Source organism: Convolutriloba macropyga, chromosome 15 (genome assembly GCF_964194025.1).
Source record: "Convolutriloba macropyga chromosome 15, txConMacr16.3, whole genome shotgun sequence".
Lineage (NCBI taxonomy): Eukaryota > Metazoa > Xenacoelomorpha > Acoela > Convolutidae > Convolutriloba > Convolutriloba macropyga.
This window is the reverse complement of record NC_134482.1, coordinates 26926318-26945446: the sequence shown is the minus strand read 5'-3', so window position 1 is coordinate 26945446 and position 19129 is coordinate 26926318. Positions and strand designations below refer to the sequence as shown.

The 19129-nt window shown below is 33.8% G+C and overlaps 2 protein-coding genes across 2 annotated transcripts in view; both read left to right on the top strand.

The window, feature by feature from the left end:
- Positions 1–2777, top strand: part of LOC142354435 (uncharacterized) — a 31566-nt gene extending 28789 nt beyond the window's left edge. The window contains exons 3-4 of the mRNA XM_075406729.1: positions 302–378; positions 2402–2777. Coding sequence (XP_075262844.1) covers positions 302–378; positions 2402–2643 — 319 coding nt within the window. The 3' untranslated portion in view covers positions 2644–2777. The remainder of the gene's footprint in view (positions 1–301; positions 379–2401) is intronic.
- Positions 1–19129, top strand: part of LOC142354601 (ubiquitin carboxyl-terminal hydrolase MINDY-3-like) — a 245816-nt gene that overhangs the window by 72258 nt on the left and 154429 nt on the right. The gene's annotated exons all lie outside the window — the stretch shown is intronic.

Here is a 19129-nt window from a genome sequence, read left to right as displayed (position 1 = left end):
ATTTATCAAAAATGTTAAGGCTTGGAGGTGGATTTGAAAGTTTCCTCATAGAACTATCCGGACACCGTTTTTTCCTTAATGTTGAGCCAGAGCTGTCATCAACCGAAATAGTTTGATTTTTGTTTTGTTTTTTTTTGCTTCACTTCATTCTGACTAAGTTGCACAACCCAAGCCCGCACATTATGATATACGATGCCAGATGAATAAAAAGAACTGACAATATGGTCCGAAATGGTTTAGTTGGTGCTAGCTTCGCATGCGAATAGAGTGCTCAAAATAGTTCTTCACAAAAAATTTTTAGGTTATCAATTGAGATTGTGAAGCTAAGCAATCAGTACAGTGACATTGATGCATGGTACCCTGTCCCCAACTCGCCAGGTAAGTCACCACTTTTTCAAAAAAAAAATTTCTTGTCAGTAGAGCGTATACATGGTGCTAAAATCATGTTTAATGATTGATATTAATGTTAAATCTTGATTTTACTACTTGGCATAGTTTGCAATGTCATGGTTAGCCTTTGATTGATTGTTTTGTCTAGATCTCGTTTCCTGGTAGGGTCTCTTGATAAAGACAGCCTGTTATACTTCTTCAAGAATTGGTGACCAAGTTGAGAGGCCAGACGGAAACCGGTATCTCCAAATAGTCTCATACGCAACGCGTCTATATACAGACCGTCCCAGACTGAAAAATCCTCATTTTCAGATTTTGTGCGTGTTTACGGATATTTCGTGCGTTCATGTCCAGACTTTCGCGCGTTTACCACACATTTGATGTTTAGCATTTCCCGCGTTCAACAGAAGACTTTCGTGCGTTCATGTTCCGATTTTCGTGCTTTCACCAGGCTCTGTTCGTGTTTACATGTTTAGACTTTCGGACTTTCACCAGATTTTTGCGCCTTCGCCAGATTTTAAGCGCCCAAGACCAGACTTTGGTGTTCACCAGACTTTTGTTTGTTGATGTTTAGACTTTTGTGCGTTCAAGAAAAGATTTTGGTGCGTTAATGTCCAGATTTTCCTGGGTTTACCAAAGCTTTGAGCGTTCTTGCTTAGGCGTTCGTGCTTTCACAAAACATTCGAGCCTTCACTAGATTTTGTATGTTCAGGTTTAGACATTCGTACGTTCACGACAAAATTTTCGTGCATTCAGAAAACTTTCAGGCTGTCACCAGATTTTTTTCGTTTTTGCCCACACATTTGCGCGTTCACGAGAATTTTGTACCTACAACAATTTTCATGTGTTCATGTTCAGAAGTTTGTGCATTCATGTCCAGAATTTCATGCGTTCAAAGTCAGACAACCTGAAATGACTACACATAGCTTATATACTAGAAATGATAATAATTTGTTTGATTTTTTTCAAAGTCAGCTACTTTCTATAAATCAGGATGTAAAAATCGAAACATAACGCAAAAGATTGAGTGCAATTCGCTTCCGACTCGACGTTTTACTATTTGTTTTTTTACATCAAGAGGGTTACGGCTTTCTACCTAGAAAGCTGCCACTTGAGAATTTGCTCTGGAGTGAGAACGCTAAGTCATCTGATAGGTTATTCTTTTTTAATAAGGCTGAAAAAATTACAGTGTTCATGTTCAGACAATCGTGCGTTCATTTTCGTACCTTATTGAGTTCATGTTCCAACTTTCGTGCGTTCACTGCCAGACTTTTATGCGCTCACCAAAATTTCGGGCATGCAAGTTCATCATGTTCAGACTCTGTGTGTTCATGGTCAGACATTCGTGTGTTCATGATCAGACTTCCGTTCTGTCAAGTTCAGACTTTTGTGCGTTTTTCCAGACTCTGTAATTTTGACTGCACACCTCCCCCCCTCTTGCGTTCATTCTCGGTCTGCACTTACTTGATTGCTGGGTGAGGTGGCTTTGTTAGTTGGATTGCTGTACAAAATTGATCTTCTCACTAATAGTATAACCGTAACCTTTAATGGATAAAGTAAATTTAATTCAGTTCAATTGACATGATTGCAAAGTTTTGCAAGAGAGCACAAATCATTATTTTTCTTTGCTTTTTTAGATATCAAGATGTTCGCAACATTGACCATGTTTAATATGTTTCTTATCAAGGGGTATCAAATTTTGGATTAAAAACGCAACAGTTTCATAGATAGATTGACTTATATGTCCAAATAATAAATCTGAATACTGTTGTCAGCTGCAAAACTCAAAACTGCTGCGAGCAAGGATAATTTTTTAAACAAAAAGAAGAAAATAATTTGAAAAAGACACTCAAGGGAAATTTGTAAAACTTAATATGAAACTTATATATATAAAACTTATACTAAACACCTTTTTGTAACTTTAACATTGCTGGAGGTTTTGATTTTTTTGTACTCTAAATTTTCAAACTATGTTTAACTATAATTTTCCCAATTGCAAAAGTTTAATTAGGTTCCCCAATAGAACTGGAAATTTTCCTTGGCAAAACCGTCAGACTTCTCTGGACATTTCAATCAAATCATGCTGACTCCGGATCTTACAAAATAGAACCGGGTCCAGAGGGTGGCTTACCATGGATTGGATTCACGGAGTCCAGCTACTACAGAGAGCGGCAACCGGCGGATAACGAGGTGGAATTGGTGGAACGAGCCACAGCTATTGATGGAAATGGATTAAAATGGATTACAGATTGACTAGTCAGCGTCTGAAAACTGCTCTAATGATGGAATAGGCTTTTTAATAATAAACTTCCGATGCAATTTTTAGCCAATTTTTGTTCTTAAAACGCACTTTTATGTTGAATCAAGTTGTGCAAACATTAACCTACAGCGTCCTGTGATAAAACAAATCGAGATCTTGCAAGAATCTTGCGAGCTAATCCATAGTACGTGCAATTTTCTTGCAAGACTCTTGCAAGATTTTGTTCATCCGCTCGTGGCAAGTGGTATGATGTGTCTGTCGTTCAAGGGGTGACATTTATAAGAATTACAAATTATATTGACCTCGTTGCTGTAAAAAATTATGAGCCTTCTGTCATGCCATATATGGGGTGTTAAATATTTATTATAGATTGTGTGGGCACATTGAGTAATCTGTCGCTCAGGTTTTCAATTGTTTCCAAGTCTAAACATTTAGTCAATTCACATTAACAAGGAGCCGTGGTGTAAAGTCCTAGGAACTTTGGCCCCTTTTTCTCTTTAATTCCACAAAACGTATCTTAATACACGTAGAAAGGACCTTGCGGTGTGGGTTATGGCGACAGCCCAGGTTACCCATACTTGGAAAACTTGGTACGACCGTAGTACGGCACCGTATAAGTCTTGAATGAAAACCGTACTAAGATCTTGTAAAGTTGACTACGGTCCGTAATACGGCCGTAATAAATTTTCTAAGCTACCGTATTAAGGCCGTATCAAGATCAATAAGGTGCCGTACTAAGGCTTGATATTAATAAGGTTTTTAAGGTAAAATAATAGCTGGAAAAGTGTCGGAAAAAGACCCAGTCACGTTGAAAAACCGACTTATGAAACATTATACTCATTGGTTTATGCTATCAAGCAAAATATTATTGAAAATTATACGATAATAAAGCATAATAATTGGAATTATTTTCAAAAATGCCTTTGTCTTAAAGTTCCACAAATCAACGCAAAATTAATTAAAACCTATTGGTAGGGCGCTGAGTCGTTATAACTTTTTCAAAACTTTGCCAAAAAAGCCATCGGAGTTAGTGGATATAAACCCAACGGGTATCAATCTAAATGTTTGTTCATTGATTTGCAGAAGGAATCAATTCGTCACTTTTCAATAATTACTGTTGTTTTTGGAACTGAAACATTATCACAGTAAACAACTGACTTTTTTGAAGGTGATATTTACCCGTCCTGATAACAGCCTGCCCAATCTTGCGAATGGATTCAGGGTCTCTGGTCAAACTATTTCACCATTATTGATAGTGCTTAAGATAAGTCTTGGTTCCAGAATGGGTTATAACAAGACCTTTTTCAAAGTTTGTCTTAAGTTCCAAATGTTACAGCAACTCTTTGCTCGTTATGTTGATTCAATCTCAACACCATTGTAGTGAGAGTAAAGTTAGGCGCCTTTGCGGGTTAGGCGACCCCACAATCCCTTAATTGATTGCAATCTTGTGCTCTCCACTGAGCCAACTGGTCCACATTGCGAGAGTCTTACTATGCTCTCTTATATTGAGCAATAATTTCAAGTTCCATCTTATGATCACAACTTACTTACTAAAGTGTATATTCTATCACCAAACTTGGCAATTTTTTTGATATAAAACTGAGGTGATCAGCGCTGATTTTTTCATACGAGGCTGGAGGTTTAACCGCGATAGAGCACAAGCGTTTAAACTCGAATCCGCACGTCCCAGGTTTTTATTGTTTTCCTCTATTTTTGTTCAGAACGTTTAGTTTTGATTTCACTGGAAAAAAGTTTTATGAACTTCAATAGTTTTTCATGTCCTTGGTTTTCGATTTTTCTATAAACTTTAGCAGATATGTTTCTAAATTGGTTAGAAAAATTAGGACATGGTGCTAATTAATCAGTAGTTCAAACAGAGCACTTTGAATAATGTTATATTACTTGTCAAAATTGATTGAACGGCTTTTATAGAAAAAAGATTTGATCTCCAATGAGTTTTCCTGGGAAATAATTTCAATTGGAGTTTAGGAGGAATGATGTTTGTATCGAGTTTTATATTATTTGAAATAAACTGAAAAAATTTCCAAAAACATTTCATTGTTTTTCCAATTTCGAACATATTATAATTTTATACAAACATCCCTGGCTAGATGCTCCTTTTATGCGCATTTCAAAGAGTGTTTGAAGTTTGATTTAACGTATATAGTTATCTGAAATCGTATTTGTACAAATACCCAATGCACCCTATATTTTATCCTAACGATAAAACTAGAATCTGGACTATTTAGCATAATTTTTACCTGGTGTATTTGGCTATGCCTCAGCGGTCGTGGGACTTGATATGAAACTATCATAACCCAACAATGAATTGCAAGATCAAAGGGAATAAATTGGGTATATTAACACATTGATTATTTCGGCCTTGGGTATATTGTCATATAACACTAAAATCATTTTTGAGTTTTACCTCTATAATTAGTTTCAAATTTGTAGTCCATCTGATTCTCTTGATACTTAAGCAACTCAAAATTGGACGGCTGCAAAATGAAAAACATTTTTTTGCGCAAAATTTAAATTAGAAAATTTATATGCAACCGGAAATAATTTTAGATCAAGCAGTTAGTTTTATTTTTGTTGTATTCCTGAACCGAAAAATTTCAAACCACATCAAAGAATGATTGCAAATTTTTGGTTTTACAGCTGTTTTATCTTTGAGTTTCATTGGCCACACATATCTCAAAGAAGTTTTAAACGGTTAATTGATAACTATTCATCGCTAATTTGATTCAAGAGATTATTTATATTGACCAGTCAAATGGTATGATTTTTTTGTCACTCAAAGCAGTCACACCTGACAGAATTTCATTTCGCTGTATTGAAAACTGTTCGTACGTTTGTATTAATCAATAGGGTAATATTCGTATCGCTCACTTTTGTTAAAGTTTTATGCACGCATTTTGTTAGTTACTTAAAAAAGTAATTTTGGTCACAACAAAACATGAAGTGGGCGAATAATTGAGTTCTTTAGCAGCGTGACATTTTTCCCACTTAATTTCAAGTTGAGTGTTAGCTGAGTATTTAGATAAGTTTTTAGAACTCGAATGAGAGTTTTGACAGTTTACTGAAGGTTGACTCCTCCAATTTGATATTTTCCAAAACGTTTGCTTATATTTTTCATTTTTTTTTGTTTTTGATAGATATTAGATAGTCCAAAAATTTGGTTTTTGGGTCGTTTTCCAATTTCTTCGTGGTAATTTTCAATGGTACTACTTGATACTACTTCCATCAAGCCAGGTTAACGTGGAACTGGTAGATTCCACTAATCGTGAAGTTTTTCTTGTGTAAGTTGTCAAGAATTTTGGGAAAAAGTAAATTACATAATGTTTCTGTGAATAATCTTTCTACCAACTGACTTTATTCAAACAAGTTTGAACCAAATATTGAATTTTTCATATTCCTTGATTTTAAACTGATAGGTATATAGCACTACCATTATAAAATCCTTCTCCCTATTTGATATATAAGAAAAAGTTGTTCTCATTCTTTGGATTGCGATGATATTCATTTTTCGTAATACTTATTTTCTTGAGTATCCAGGTCGCTCTAGTAGCTTGTGTTCCAAAATTCACCCCCAGTGTCTCGTCTCTGCACCTTGGCCTTGCTTTTCCCGAACCCTAGTTTGTTCTTGGCCGAGTGGTAAAATGACTTCAGCTGAAACAGTACCCGGGTCGAGGTTTTTGGGTAAATTTTTGTAAGAAATGCGGTGAAAGCGGTGAATTTTTGTAAGATATGCGGTGATTGCGGTGAATGCGGTGAAAATAAATATTTCACCGCATTTCACCGCATTTCTTAAAAAAATTCGCCGCAAAATTCACCACATTTCTTACAAAAATTCACCGCATCGAGTTTTGTGGCAAAATAATGTAAGAAATGCGGTGCACACTAAATAAAGTTCAGGTAAATTTACCTGAAAAAATACCTTAACTTACCTGAAACGTTCAGGTAGTTTTGTCTTACCTGAACTTACCTTAACTTACCTCAACTTTTCCTGAAAATTACCTGAAAAATTAAGGGGGCACCACCTGAACTTTTACCTGAACATACCTTAAATTTACCTGAAAAGCACACCTGAACAGTTAAGGTAAAATTACCTTAACTTACCTGAAAAACGCGCAAAAATTACCTTAAAATTTAAGGTAAAAATACCTGAATAAATACCTGAAATTTACCATAAAAATACCTTAAATTTAACCTGAACTTTTAAGGTAAATTATATTAGTTAAGGTAAATTTACCTTAAAAATTAAGTTAAAAAATTAAGGTGTTTTTAAGGTAAGTTGAGGTATGTTCAGGTAAAAGTTCAGGTGGTGCCCCCTTAATTTTTCAGGTAATTTTCAGGTAAAAACTAACGGATTTAAGGTAAAATTAAGGTGCGTTCAGGTGTGTTAAGGTACGTTCATATGCCGTTACCGTTTCTATATTGGTAGAATTCAATATTCCGCAGATCTACGTTTTGCAGGAGTAATTGTTTTTGATTGAAAATATATTGGAGATTTCTTCAATTCAAGTTGATCCACTTTAAAACCACCGCAGTTCAGGTTGTTTTGATTTTAAAGAATTCATTGCTGCTTGAAACCGTTATGTTGAGACTTCACTTTTGGTGTTAACCTCTAAAAGCATTAAAGCTTCCAACGATACTTGGTCAAGCTAGAAACATCAGTAGGTCTGAAGGGAGGAAACATTTTATATTAAAATTCACCGTAATTTTGCGAAACTCAACAAACGGCTGGAAACTGTTCCATAAATGTGTTTTTGTTCCCTTAATATAGCAGAGAACCCCGATTCGGAAACCTTTACCTGATTATAACAAACAATTTTCAGTTCGATGAATAGGGTTTTGAAGTAGTGCTTTTGTTGGAAAATGGAATCAGTTCGAACTAAAATAAAAATCAATCTGAATCTGACAGACTATAATTAATGGAAGCTACATGAAGATCATATGTCGAAACCGCTTCTATATTAGTATAATCCAGTTTTACAGAGATTTTTTTATGCAGGAATAATAGTTTTTAACTTAATATATAAGAAAGAGTGATTGGATTCAAGTTGGACTTTTTTAAAGTGATTGGACTTTAAAACCACTATTAAACTTTCTCTAAACCGTTTTTCTGAAACCAGTTCTTTCGGTACCACTCAGAATCGATTTGTGAGCAGCCAATTCATAAACAGAGGCGCGTGAAAAATAAAAATACCAATTTTTGCAAAATTGGTGCGTTACTGCCTTTTTGAATTTTTTGAGCACTCACTGAAAGTAATTTTGGGGTTTGCTGTAGTGTAGGTCGACAAATATTAGCTCAAATTGCTTCATATAAGGATCATTGTAAAGCTCTTGTAATGAACTTCAACATTTGGTTTGCTAATTTTACTAAAAATAAACAATTATGTACTGCAGAAAATTATTAAAAAAGTTAAGGTAAGTTAAGGTAATTTTACCTTAACACAGTTCAGGTAATTTTTTACCTTAACTCAAGTTAAGGTAACTTTTACCTTATTTTTACATTAACAGAGGTTTACCTTAACTGCGTTAAGGTAACTTTACCTGAACTTTTTTTAGTGTGTGAAAGCGGTGAATGCGGTGAAAAAAAATAATTCACCACATTTCACCGCATTTCTTACAAAAATTCACCGCATATGATTTCCAAAGTTTACTCAATCTGATTTAAATGCACATGAAATTTTAATGATGAAAGTGACGGTCGGCGCAGTGGACTAAGCAGTGGATGGCATGCAGGAGGTCATAGGTTCGAACCCGTGTGGGGATGATTCTTTTTTGTAAGAATACTGAGGACGCGGTGAAAATAAATAATTCACCGCGATTCACCGCATTCACCGCAAAAAGATGTAAGAAATACGCGGTGAAAATTATTTTTTTTCACCACATTTCACCGCATTTCTTACGAAATTTCACCGCCAAACCTCGACCCGGGTAATGAGTTTTCGAAACAACCAAGAAGCAACAGAAAGTCTCTTAGTTTTGATAATTTTATAGCAAATGTCTCATTTCTTATTAGAACACTGAAAGAGATGCAGTAAACTATTCATTACAAAATTTAACCATATTATTAGTTCATGTCCCTATTAAGTTGGTCGGAATAATCATATAACTATAATATATGATGTTTTATAAAAACCATCGTAAAATCATTGTAAATCATTAGCCGCCATACTTAAATTTTGCTCACGAAAAATTGCTTAGATTTTACCACGATTCTTGTATTCAACCATTCAATGAGACAGAAATGAAAAAAAAGTCTAGTTGATAATTTGGATAAAAATATCCCCGCATTTCTAATTGCAGACTAAAAAAAACAAATCTTGATAAGCAATTATACATTTGAGGTGATGTAAAAATTTGTTTCCTTATTGTCCTTAAACTTCTAAAAAACCAATTGAATCAGCATTCACACGCAAATTAAACATCAATCAGAATTTTTTATTCACCTTGTTGCTAAATCCTTCTTTCTTTACTGGGTCGCCATTCTGAAACAATAGGATATTATCATGAAAGAAAACTTTTGAAGGTTACAAAAATTTTTGTTGCAATAGAAAATTAGAATATTATTAAAAAACGTAATATTTTCAATAATAAAACAAATACTTCTCAAAGAATACAAATTAAATTTCAAGCAAAAACGTTCCAGGTCGAAAAAACTAAAGCATGTTAAAGTCTCATAAGAGTATTTGTGACACCAGTTAATTTTTTATGTGTCTTTTATGACCTTTTTTGGTTTTAATGATTTTTTTCAACCTCTAAAAAGAGTATAAAAATCCTGAAGAGAAAATTCGGTTCTCTTTTTGTAGGATTTTTGTAGGATTATTGTGTGATTTCAAGGAAAATTTATATTATTTTATATGACCACTAAGAAATCATACATATCATATATGACCTACACCAGTTACTGAAATCTTATATATACCCAGTATGAAATAAAAAAAACTTGACGAAACCAAGGAAAAAATACAGGTCAAAATTTTAAAGGAATGAACGAAACCATGCCACCCGAATTCAACACCATTTGCTAATCCGACAGATTATTTTATTTTTGTTTCCTCGTAAATAAGCATGATCACCACAGTGTGCGTAGTCTGAATTAATTGTTTTTCAATTTATAGTTCGGAGCAAAAATGATCAATTTCTTAGTAATATTTCAGATGCATTTGTTGAAGCACAAAAGGAAACCAGTTTCATAAAACTGGTTCTATCTACAGATTTAGTTCTGGTTGTTTATCAACCCTCGTTTTTTCTCGATCAAAATTTATATAAAAATTCAAATTTAGAACTTGACCTGAATGTTTAGAAAATTTGACATAATCTTTTTGAACTTCAAAATCGAAAAACAGTGTTTTCTGTTGAAAAAAAATACTGGATAAAAACACATTCTCATACATTACAACTTAAGTTGTCCTTATTTGGAGCTTAGTTTTTTTCGTGTGTCAGGAATTGTTGGCAACCGACATATACAAAAAACTCATAACTCATATGTAAAAATTTGTTTCCTTATTGTCCTTAAACTTCTAAAAACCAATTGAATCAGCATTCACACGCAAATTAAACATCAATCAGAATTTTTTATTCACCTTGTTGCTAAATCCTTCTTTCTTTACTGGGTCGCCATTCTGAAACAATAGGATATTATCATGAAAGAAAACTTTTGAAGGTTACAAAAATTTTTGTTGCAATAGAAAATTAGAATATTATTAAAAAACGTAATATTTTCAATAATAAAACAAATACTTCTCAAAGAATACAAATTAAATTTCAAGCAAAAACGTTCCAGGTCGAAAAAACTAAAGCATGTTAAAGTCTCATAAGAGTATTTGTGACACCAGTTAATTTTTTATGTGTCTTTTATGACCTTTTTTGGTTTTAATGATTTTTTTCAACCTCTAAAAAGAGTATAAAAATCCTGAAGAGAAAATTCGGTTCTCTTTTTGTAGGATTTTTGTAGGATTATTGTGTGATTTCAAGGAAAATTTATATTATTTTATATGACCACTAAGAAATCATACATATCATATATGACCTACACCAGTTACTGAAATCTTATATATACCCAGTATGAAATAAAAAAAACTTGACGAAACCAAGGAAAAAATACAGGTCAAAATTTTAAAGGAATGAACGAAACCATGCCACCCGAATTCAACACCATTTGCTAATCCGACAGATTATTTTATTTTTGTTTCCTCGTAAATAAGCATGATCACCACAGTGTGCGTAGTCTGAATTAATTGTTTTTCAATTTATAGTTCGGAGCAAAATTGATCAATTTCTTAGTAATATTTCAGATGCATTTGTTGAAGCACAAAAGGAAACCAGTTTCATAAAACTGGTTCTATCTACAGATTTAGTTCTGGTTGTTTATCAACCCTCGTTTTTTCTCGATCAAAATTTATATAAAAATTCAAATTTAGAACTTGACCTGAATGTTTAGAAAATTTGACATCATCTTTTTGAACTTCAAAATCGAAAAACAGTGTTTTCTGTTGAAAAAAAATACTGGATAAAAACACATTCTCATACATTACAACTTAAGTTGTCCTTATTTGGAGCTTAGTTTTTTCGTGTGTCAGGAATTGTTGGCAACCGACATATACAAAAAACTCATATCTCGTGTTTACTCAATTTTAATTTCTACGAAATACATTTTTTGGCATTTCAAAATGTACTTTCTCTCATCAATCTCATTTTTAGTTTAGTTATTTTCGCATCCTAATCTGCTTCGTATATTTCTTTCTTGTCTGAATTCACCTAAAAACAATTACTAACTTACGATTAAAGTCTGATGAGCCAGAGTCACTGTTGTAATATGCCATCCCTACCATCAAAATTCTCTACAATTTTTTTCATATATATACTAACAACATATAGTAGGGTGCTTAATAGTAGGTCAAAACTGTTATATATCTGAATCTGAAGCTAAATGTGGAATAACAGAATTGTTTGAAACATTTGAATTAGGTGTTGGGTGAGCCGATGAACACAATATGTAACTCATTCTGCTAAAATTACCTAAGAAAAGATACTCTGCTGTGAGTCCCTTCTTAGTGTTCTTCAGACTGATCTTCAGAACATGTTCAACTCAGTCAGTTTTATTCCGAGGAATTCTCAGCTCTTAACAGTTTTATTCTGAGGATAGCGCCTATTTTTTTACTACTTGTTGTTCCTACCAACACATAACTCTATTATACAACGAAAAAACAGGGTAGAGTGAATCTGGTGTCCTTTCTGGTCATTGATTTTAAAAATCAGAGAGCTGCTGTCCCAACTTATACAACAAACTTTGTACAGAGGGGCGGTATTGTTGCCGGGTCCGAATAACAACTTTATCAAACTCTATCAATCTTTCTTAAGGAAGGGCCTGAAAGAGGCCTTATAATCAGGAACGACGAAAGTGAAACCTGGTCGAACAAATATATGCCACCTATTGATTTTAAAGTGACCCTCAATTTGAGCGATTTAAAGCTTCAAGTGTCAACTTTTCAAAAGGACGCGCAGAATTGCAAAGAGGCGCAGAATGAACCAACAAACAGGTTGCCTCAGGTTGGAGAAAAAGTGTTTTTTAAACAACAGGACTACTTAGAAAAAAATAGCTAATTAGACGGTCCGAAGTGTGCATTGGCTAATAAACGACATTGTTTAGGGAACCAAAAGTTATCTACGCTCTTCACCCTAAAACAGCACACCTTGATTTGCTGGAGAACTAAAATCTGCCATTTGGGACATAATACATTGGATCAAACTCTCGGAACTGCTACTTCCCACCGCCCTTCGGTTGCGGGCAATCTTATTAATTATTCTATCATGTTTGGTGGTTAGACGGACACAATTTTGATATAAATGGCTTAAGTGGGATACCTATTAGCGTGAATAGATATCATTATGACAATCACGGGTTGCTCTCACAAAGATGAACCGATCTTTGCAGCTCTATACGAGAGCTATATTTCTTCAGGGTTTTCATTATATACCAAGAAGAAAAATCAAGAGACCTTACCTATCCAAAAATTTTAGGACGTGAAAGATGATCATACACAAGGATGGACTTTGAAAGAAAGGGTTCTTATTTCGTTTCGGGCACTCACAATGTGTTGAGTGACTTTGCTGTTGTATGTCACGGATGTCAGGACGAAAATTGAGACCGAGTCGCAACAGCTTGAGCAACCGCTAGCTTATCTACAAGACTGGAAAAGGGAACCTATTCGCTGATAGCCATTTTAAACTGGAGATTTTTTCTGCCACCTTGTACATAAGGCCATTTGCTTATCTTATTGATACAATGAGTTCTTCTCTGCAACCAAACATTATCCAAAATATGGCTAAGAAGTCGAGGTCACGTTAAGCAGCCGAAGCGGCTGAGGATCGGAAATTTAGAGTGTATAAGCAAAATCATTCTCAGCAAGGTATTACGTTCGTGCCATCAGCAGTGGGTATATTAGGTTGAATTTCAGTTTCAGACAGCAAGAGCTATCATTCGGATTGGTTTCCTTTGATTTTAAGAGACTGCCACAGTCACTCTCATTAATTGCAAATCGTGGGTTTGTGGTATTGGTGCTATCCCATGCGATATTGAATTCTCGGAGGTTTTTGGGAAAAACTTCAGGGTCATCAAACTAAAGTGAAAATTTTCAAAATCATCTATAAAGGATATATAATCAGCATCTTCAATCACTAGGTTCTTTAACACGTTCTCAGAAGGCATCGAACTTTTAGTGTTGAATCCTGTTACACCTTTCTAAATATAACGACACAAAACATTTTTAAAGCACTTGGATTTTTTTTGTTAGCATTAATTTTTGTTGTCAGTCTATCGAAAAGCAATAAAAAAATTTCAGTTTTTTTGGTTGACCTCAAAACATATATTACTTTTTTGAAAATTTTTGTCTTTGTTATAAGTTTGAAAGCTTGATAATCCGAAGTCTATACAAGGACATCAGTTTTTTTACAAAACTGTGCTAAAGTGTTGGACAGGGATGTTAGTAGAAACAACCGGATGTTTAAATGAATTTTTATGAACCAGTTTTAAAAGTGAGAACTTTTTCCTATAACAATAGGTTCCGTTAGACACTCGTAAGATTTTTTGATCGGATTCAAGTGCTGCGATCAGAATTTGTTAAACTAAATTAGGAAATGGCCCTCCCCAACACTTGGTGAATTTTGGCTGTTACGGGGCCCACCAGGCACTAAGTCTACATAAAACGTTTGGTATTTTCAATTCTATCAAGAAAATGAAAAAATTACACACATTGCAATCAGAAAAAAAAACAATTTTGGGCAATTGACATTTTTTGATCTCTTTCACTCGGTTTAGAAGAAGAATACAACACTTGCTATGCTGTGGACAGGCTCAGCTGGAGCAGAGGAGGCTATCAAGAAAAGACTCCCGAATAAAATCCAGAAAGAAATTGACATTTTCAAAAGATATCAAAAACAACGCGTTATCTAGTTGCAAATAAAATAAATGACAAATAATTGTTATTTTCAAAGGACGAAAGGTTGTGAGGTTATTCTGATTTCTCTAAATAGGGATCAAAGCTTCTGTGATCATCAATATTGAAACATTTTTCTTCAGATTAAATGCCAGATCGGAAGAATCTTAAATGAGGTCACTAATTGATCAACAAGTCTTTGATTAAAATAATGAAAGCATTGCCATTGATTAACAAAAAGCAAAGAAATAAAAACGCAACTAAAGGTTAAGCTGGGGAGAACTTTTTTGATAAAAATTGCCAGTTTGCGCAAACATAAATTTCGAAATTATTTAGCATTGACATTGTTTGAATTTATTAAGGGGGGGGTGTCGCAGGGGCATACCTATATGGATTTTTGCAGCAATTTATCACTAGAGAATTTCGTTCACCTAAGTGTAGGGGCAGTTAGGTGGCCGCCGTATTGGCCGACAGGGCGTTTAGCCGACAACCAAAAATTGGGAAATTTAACCGACAATTTAATGAAAATGAGCAATAAAACTTATTCTAAAGCTGTGATTGTGTGTGATTGGCCAATTTAAAACACATTTCGTAAGCGGACAAATATACAGCAGTATTTTCATGAACTAGTGTAACGAAGGTCTATCCGTGGTTGGACCGTATTTTACCGCATCTGGCCATGGCTCGCGGGCAATGGCCATGCCTAAGTGGCCCGTGGGACTTGATATGAATCTATCACAACCGAACTACCGAGACTTTTGTGGACCAATTATGGACTTTTATTACCAATTATGAAAAAACTGTCGGCTAAATTTCTCATTTTTTCCTTGTCAGCTAAACGCCCTGTCGGTCAATTTTCCTAGCAACGGGCAGTTAAGTTACATCATAACAAAAAATTAATTGACAAATGCACGATGTTTTACCTCCCGTTTTTCTAAGTCAGTCTCATTTTTTTAATGCTTCTCCAAGTGCTGACGTCATACCTGACTGTGCCATTGCAAATTATGGGTTCATTAATTTATTTCCTTAAGAAAAAAAAACAAAAAAGAAATAAGTCATTTTCAATCGATTAAAAATTGCCAGCATGCGGAATCATTAAAAAAAAGTTAACATTAAAGTGCTTATTGGTCGAGACTACCATAATAGGGGAAACCATATGCTAATCTGGTTTTTTTTAAAATCCATTTTGGCCGATTGCTGTATTCAGTTGTGAGCTTGCGAGTTTTATCATTAGAAAACCCGTCAAGCGTAGAATATCAAATTCAAAGGGTGTTTTTAAATTTCGTTTTTTTTTGTGAAGAGAAACAAGCTTTCGAGGTTTTAATTGTTTTAAACATGCGAGCTCATATAAAGCAATGTTTATTTCTTTTATAGTTCCCTTCCCCACTACCAATTTTATTCCATTCATTGGAACATGTCAATCACTTTCGGTCACTTAAAAGCAGATAATGATTTATTTTTTGGTATCACTTATAGCCTATGTTTTCCCATATCAAAACACAAATTGTAAAGTAATAGGACGAGTAAGTGGCAAATTATATCAACCTAAATACAATTATCAAATATGGCTAGAATGTGGCTATAATGTGAGCCAAATTTCTGAGAACTCAGACGTTTTAGAAAAAACTGCAACAATCGTGATTGTTTCCAATTTTGTCCAAAATGATGGAAATGAAGACACTTGTATATCTTGTGAGTTTGAATTTTTTGTTTTAAGTTTGAGTTTGCGTTTGTAGAAATTCAAACAGGGATTTTACGGCAAAAACTTTTTTTTAAGCTGAGTCAGGTAAGTTCCAGTTAAAATTTGAAGCTTTGTTCTAAATTAAAACTTCCTACTCCAGCAGATTTCAGCATAGAAAAAAATACATTGCTTTAAACTCCAAAATGTAATTCAAGCTGCACGCTTTGTTATCTGGACTCCGCGATTTTTATATTTTTTCTTTTTGCGGTACTTAGTTACTAAATTTCCCTCCAAATAAGCCATCTATTGATTATAACCAAAGTCCGCATAGTTAATGTAACATAGCTAATCGTAATTAAGATACATCATCAATTCAATTTGACAAAAACAAATCAGGTCTGCTTAACGGGGTATTAGAAAATAAAAATTGCTCAAAAAAATATTCAAACTCTGATAACTTTAACTCCGAAATTACCGGTTGACCGTCAAGCTTACTTGTGACTTCACCGCATTCACGGCTAAGTTTTAAATGCGACTTGCAATGAAAAAAAATTACCTTACAAAAATTTGACTTGACTTCTTTTTAGAACTTCGACTATGCTTTTAACATTTTTTTCATTGCACAGACTCAGGCAAATCCTGTTATGGAATAATTAATTAAAATTAAAAAGCCTAAAACAACATCAGTCATATTCGGAACAGTTTTCTTATCTCACGCTCAAATATGATCACATAAGATTGTATATTGTAACGTCTTCAAATAGAATCTGCGAAGGATTAATAACGGTACGAAAAGGCTGCTTACACCTGAAGTAATTTTAAAAAACACCACAAGCATAATATAAAACATCATTTTGATTCAAGTTCAGTTCTCAAGTAACCATTAATTACACCTCTGTCATTGCTATCATCTCTATAACTGTTTGTTTTGCTTTCATGCCAACTTTTGTTCGGGTTTGAAGTTTCTTTGATTTAATACAACAGTCATTTATGATTTCATACTGTTTTTCGCGCTTGATCTCCTAGTACAGACCTACTATAAAACCAACGAACTCATGTACGATCTTTATCTGATAACCAAAAAAAAAGAATTCCAACCTTTATATCTTTACCAAGAAGGAATCATGCACCTCTTTCCTTCCCAATACGCTTTTATTTTTTATCTAGAATGCATCGCTATGCGAGGTCCCGGCATCACATTGTGAATCGTGATAAAAGATATGAAATGTAACATTTATCGCAAAGTTGGGTGGCATACAAAAAAATAATTCGGCCTATGTTACAAAAGTTCTCATATTGTGGAACCACTTCATATCTGTAAACGCCAATTTATACGAAAATTTCAAAAAAAGAATTGCATTTAAATTCATTTTTTTTTTTACTAAATAGATACACAATATAACTCTTTAGCGCACCAAATTTATCAAAAGTTGACGTGCGACATTTTAAATACTAACTGCCCTTTAAGATGGAAGGCAACCCTCAATGTTTTATGGTGTTATATATGACCTTGTTTGAATTCGAGGAATTTTTGCAACTTCTACCGAATAAAAAAATATACGTTTCTTCTTCTTTAAAAACCTATTCTGATAATTGTATTATATTCAGGAAATCAAATGTGATCTTTGCATGACTATTAAAAAATCATGCACATCAAATACGACCTAACATGATTAATTAATAGGGATCATATATGACATAGTATGAAATAAAGGAACCTTGGATGATGTGTGTGACCCGGGTTCTTTCTTGGCAACGTTTTTATGCAAGCTGTGAACTAGATCCTCATTTTAAACAGTTAAATTTGTAATTTTTTCATGAAAAGCGTATTAACTTGTTAAATAGCAAAAGACTAAATCAGGCTAACCATTTGTGTTCCGACCCCTCTTGAGGGGGGAGGAACTATATACTCAAATGGGTTTTTTTTGTTCAGTCAATTTTCGCCGATCGATATATTCATCGTAGAGAGTTGAGACTGGTATCGTTAGAAAGCTCGTCCAGCGTAGAATGTGGTATTAAAAAGATTTTTTTTTTTAATTTTCGTTTTCTACAGCGAGTAATAGAGGTTTGCACTTCTGAGAAAAGTAGAGTGAATTCAAGTTGTTTTTATTCACGTTTTCCGAAATTTTTGCCTAAATTTTCGCCAATTTTGCTAAAATTTGTTCAAATTTCTAAGTATGCGTTCGTTCAACACTAATACAATCTTTTTAGAACCAAAAGGGGCTATTCCTACTTCAACTTCTCTCCAATTTCTCGCTGTAATTAAAAATTTGCCGTTTTTTGCTTACATTACTCGATGGTTATCAAAAATGCAGAATTTATTTTTGAGCTTTCAACTAACAAATTATCTATATCTACAACATTCGAAAAATCAATTGTTCTTAAACAGACAATAAGCATCAGCAGGGCTAGTTTTGGGTCAATCTTGGACTGTTGCAATCCAAAAAGAATTCGGATTGTAATCAGTCGGTCTTTTTTTTGAAAAAGAACTTTTTTAATAATAAAGAACAGAACATATCAAATCAAAGCTCAGGAGTGATAGGTCCAGTTGGCCTCCTAAGTAGCTCTAAGCTAATGCCTTTAGTTTTTTACTTGTAAGTTTATGTGGTTTCCAATTTTAAAAATAGTTGATTTTTAAATAAATAACGGCTTAATGAACTTTTCCTATTTTTTTCTTGATTTGGTCAACTTGTAGCTTAGTGTCATCAAAGAAAGAGTGTTTCTCCATTCTACTGATTCAATGTTTAATCTCGATTGCGGTTTTAAGCCTGAAGTTATTGTTTGCTGGCTTTGATACTACTAGATTTCAGATTTTTTTGTTTATAGATTTTTGCCATTTTATCACGTTTTCTAGTCACATTATCACATTATTAACAGTTCTCATATTACATTATTAGCGTTCAAAATTAAACACAATTGAACATATTAAAATCTTAAAAGATATAGATTATCGTCTTAACGGCCTCGACACTTCTTTCTTGAAGAAATTAATTGAATTTCTTAACTGTCTTTAACTGTCATTTTTACTTTGTCGTTTCGGTCCTATGAATTTTCCTGTATGATTATAGGTTTCACTGGCTTTTCATGGAAGAATAGATGAGTCGACATTCTGACTTTAGTAGATAGCTGATGGCTTTCATGACTTTGAAAACAATCGTTTTCCAAAACTAAAAAAAAACTTTTTAACTTCGCAAATTTGTTCTTTTTATTTTTCTTTTTGTTACCTAATTTTGTTAATTATAGGTCAAATATGACATTCTGCGTGTCAACGGAAGTAATCGGACGGATGTCCCATTCTTGGTGTCAACGGATGTCCCAAAATCTAATTCTTAAAAGAATGCGTTATGA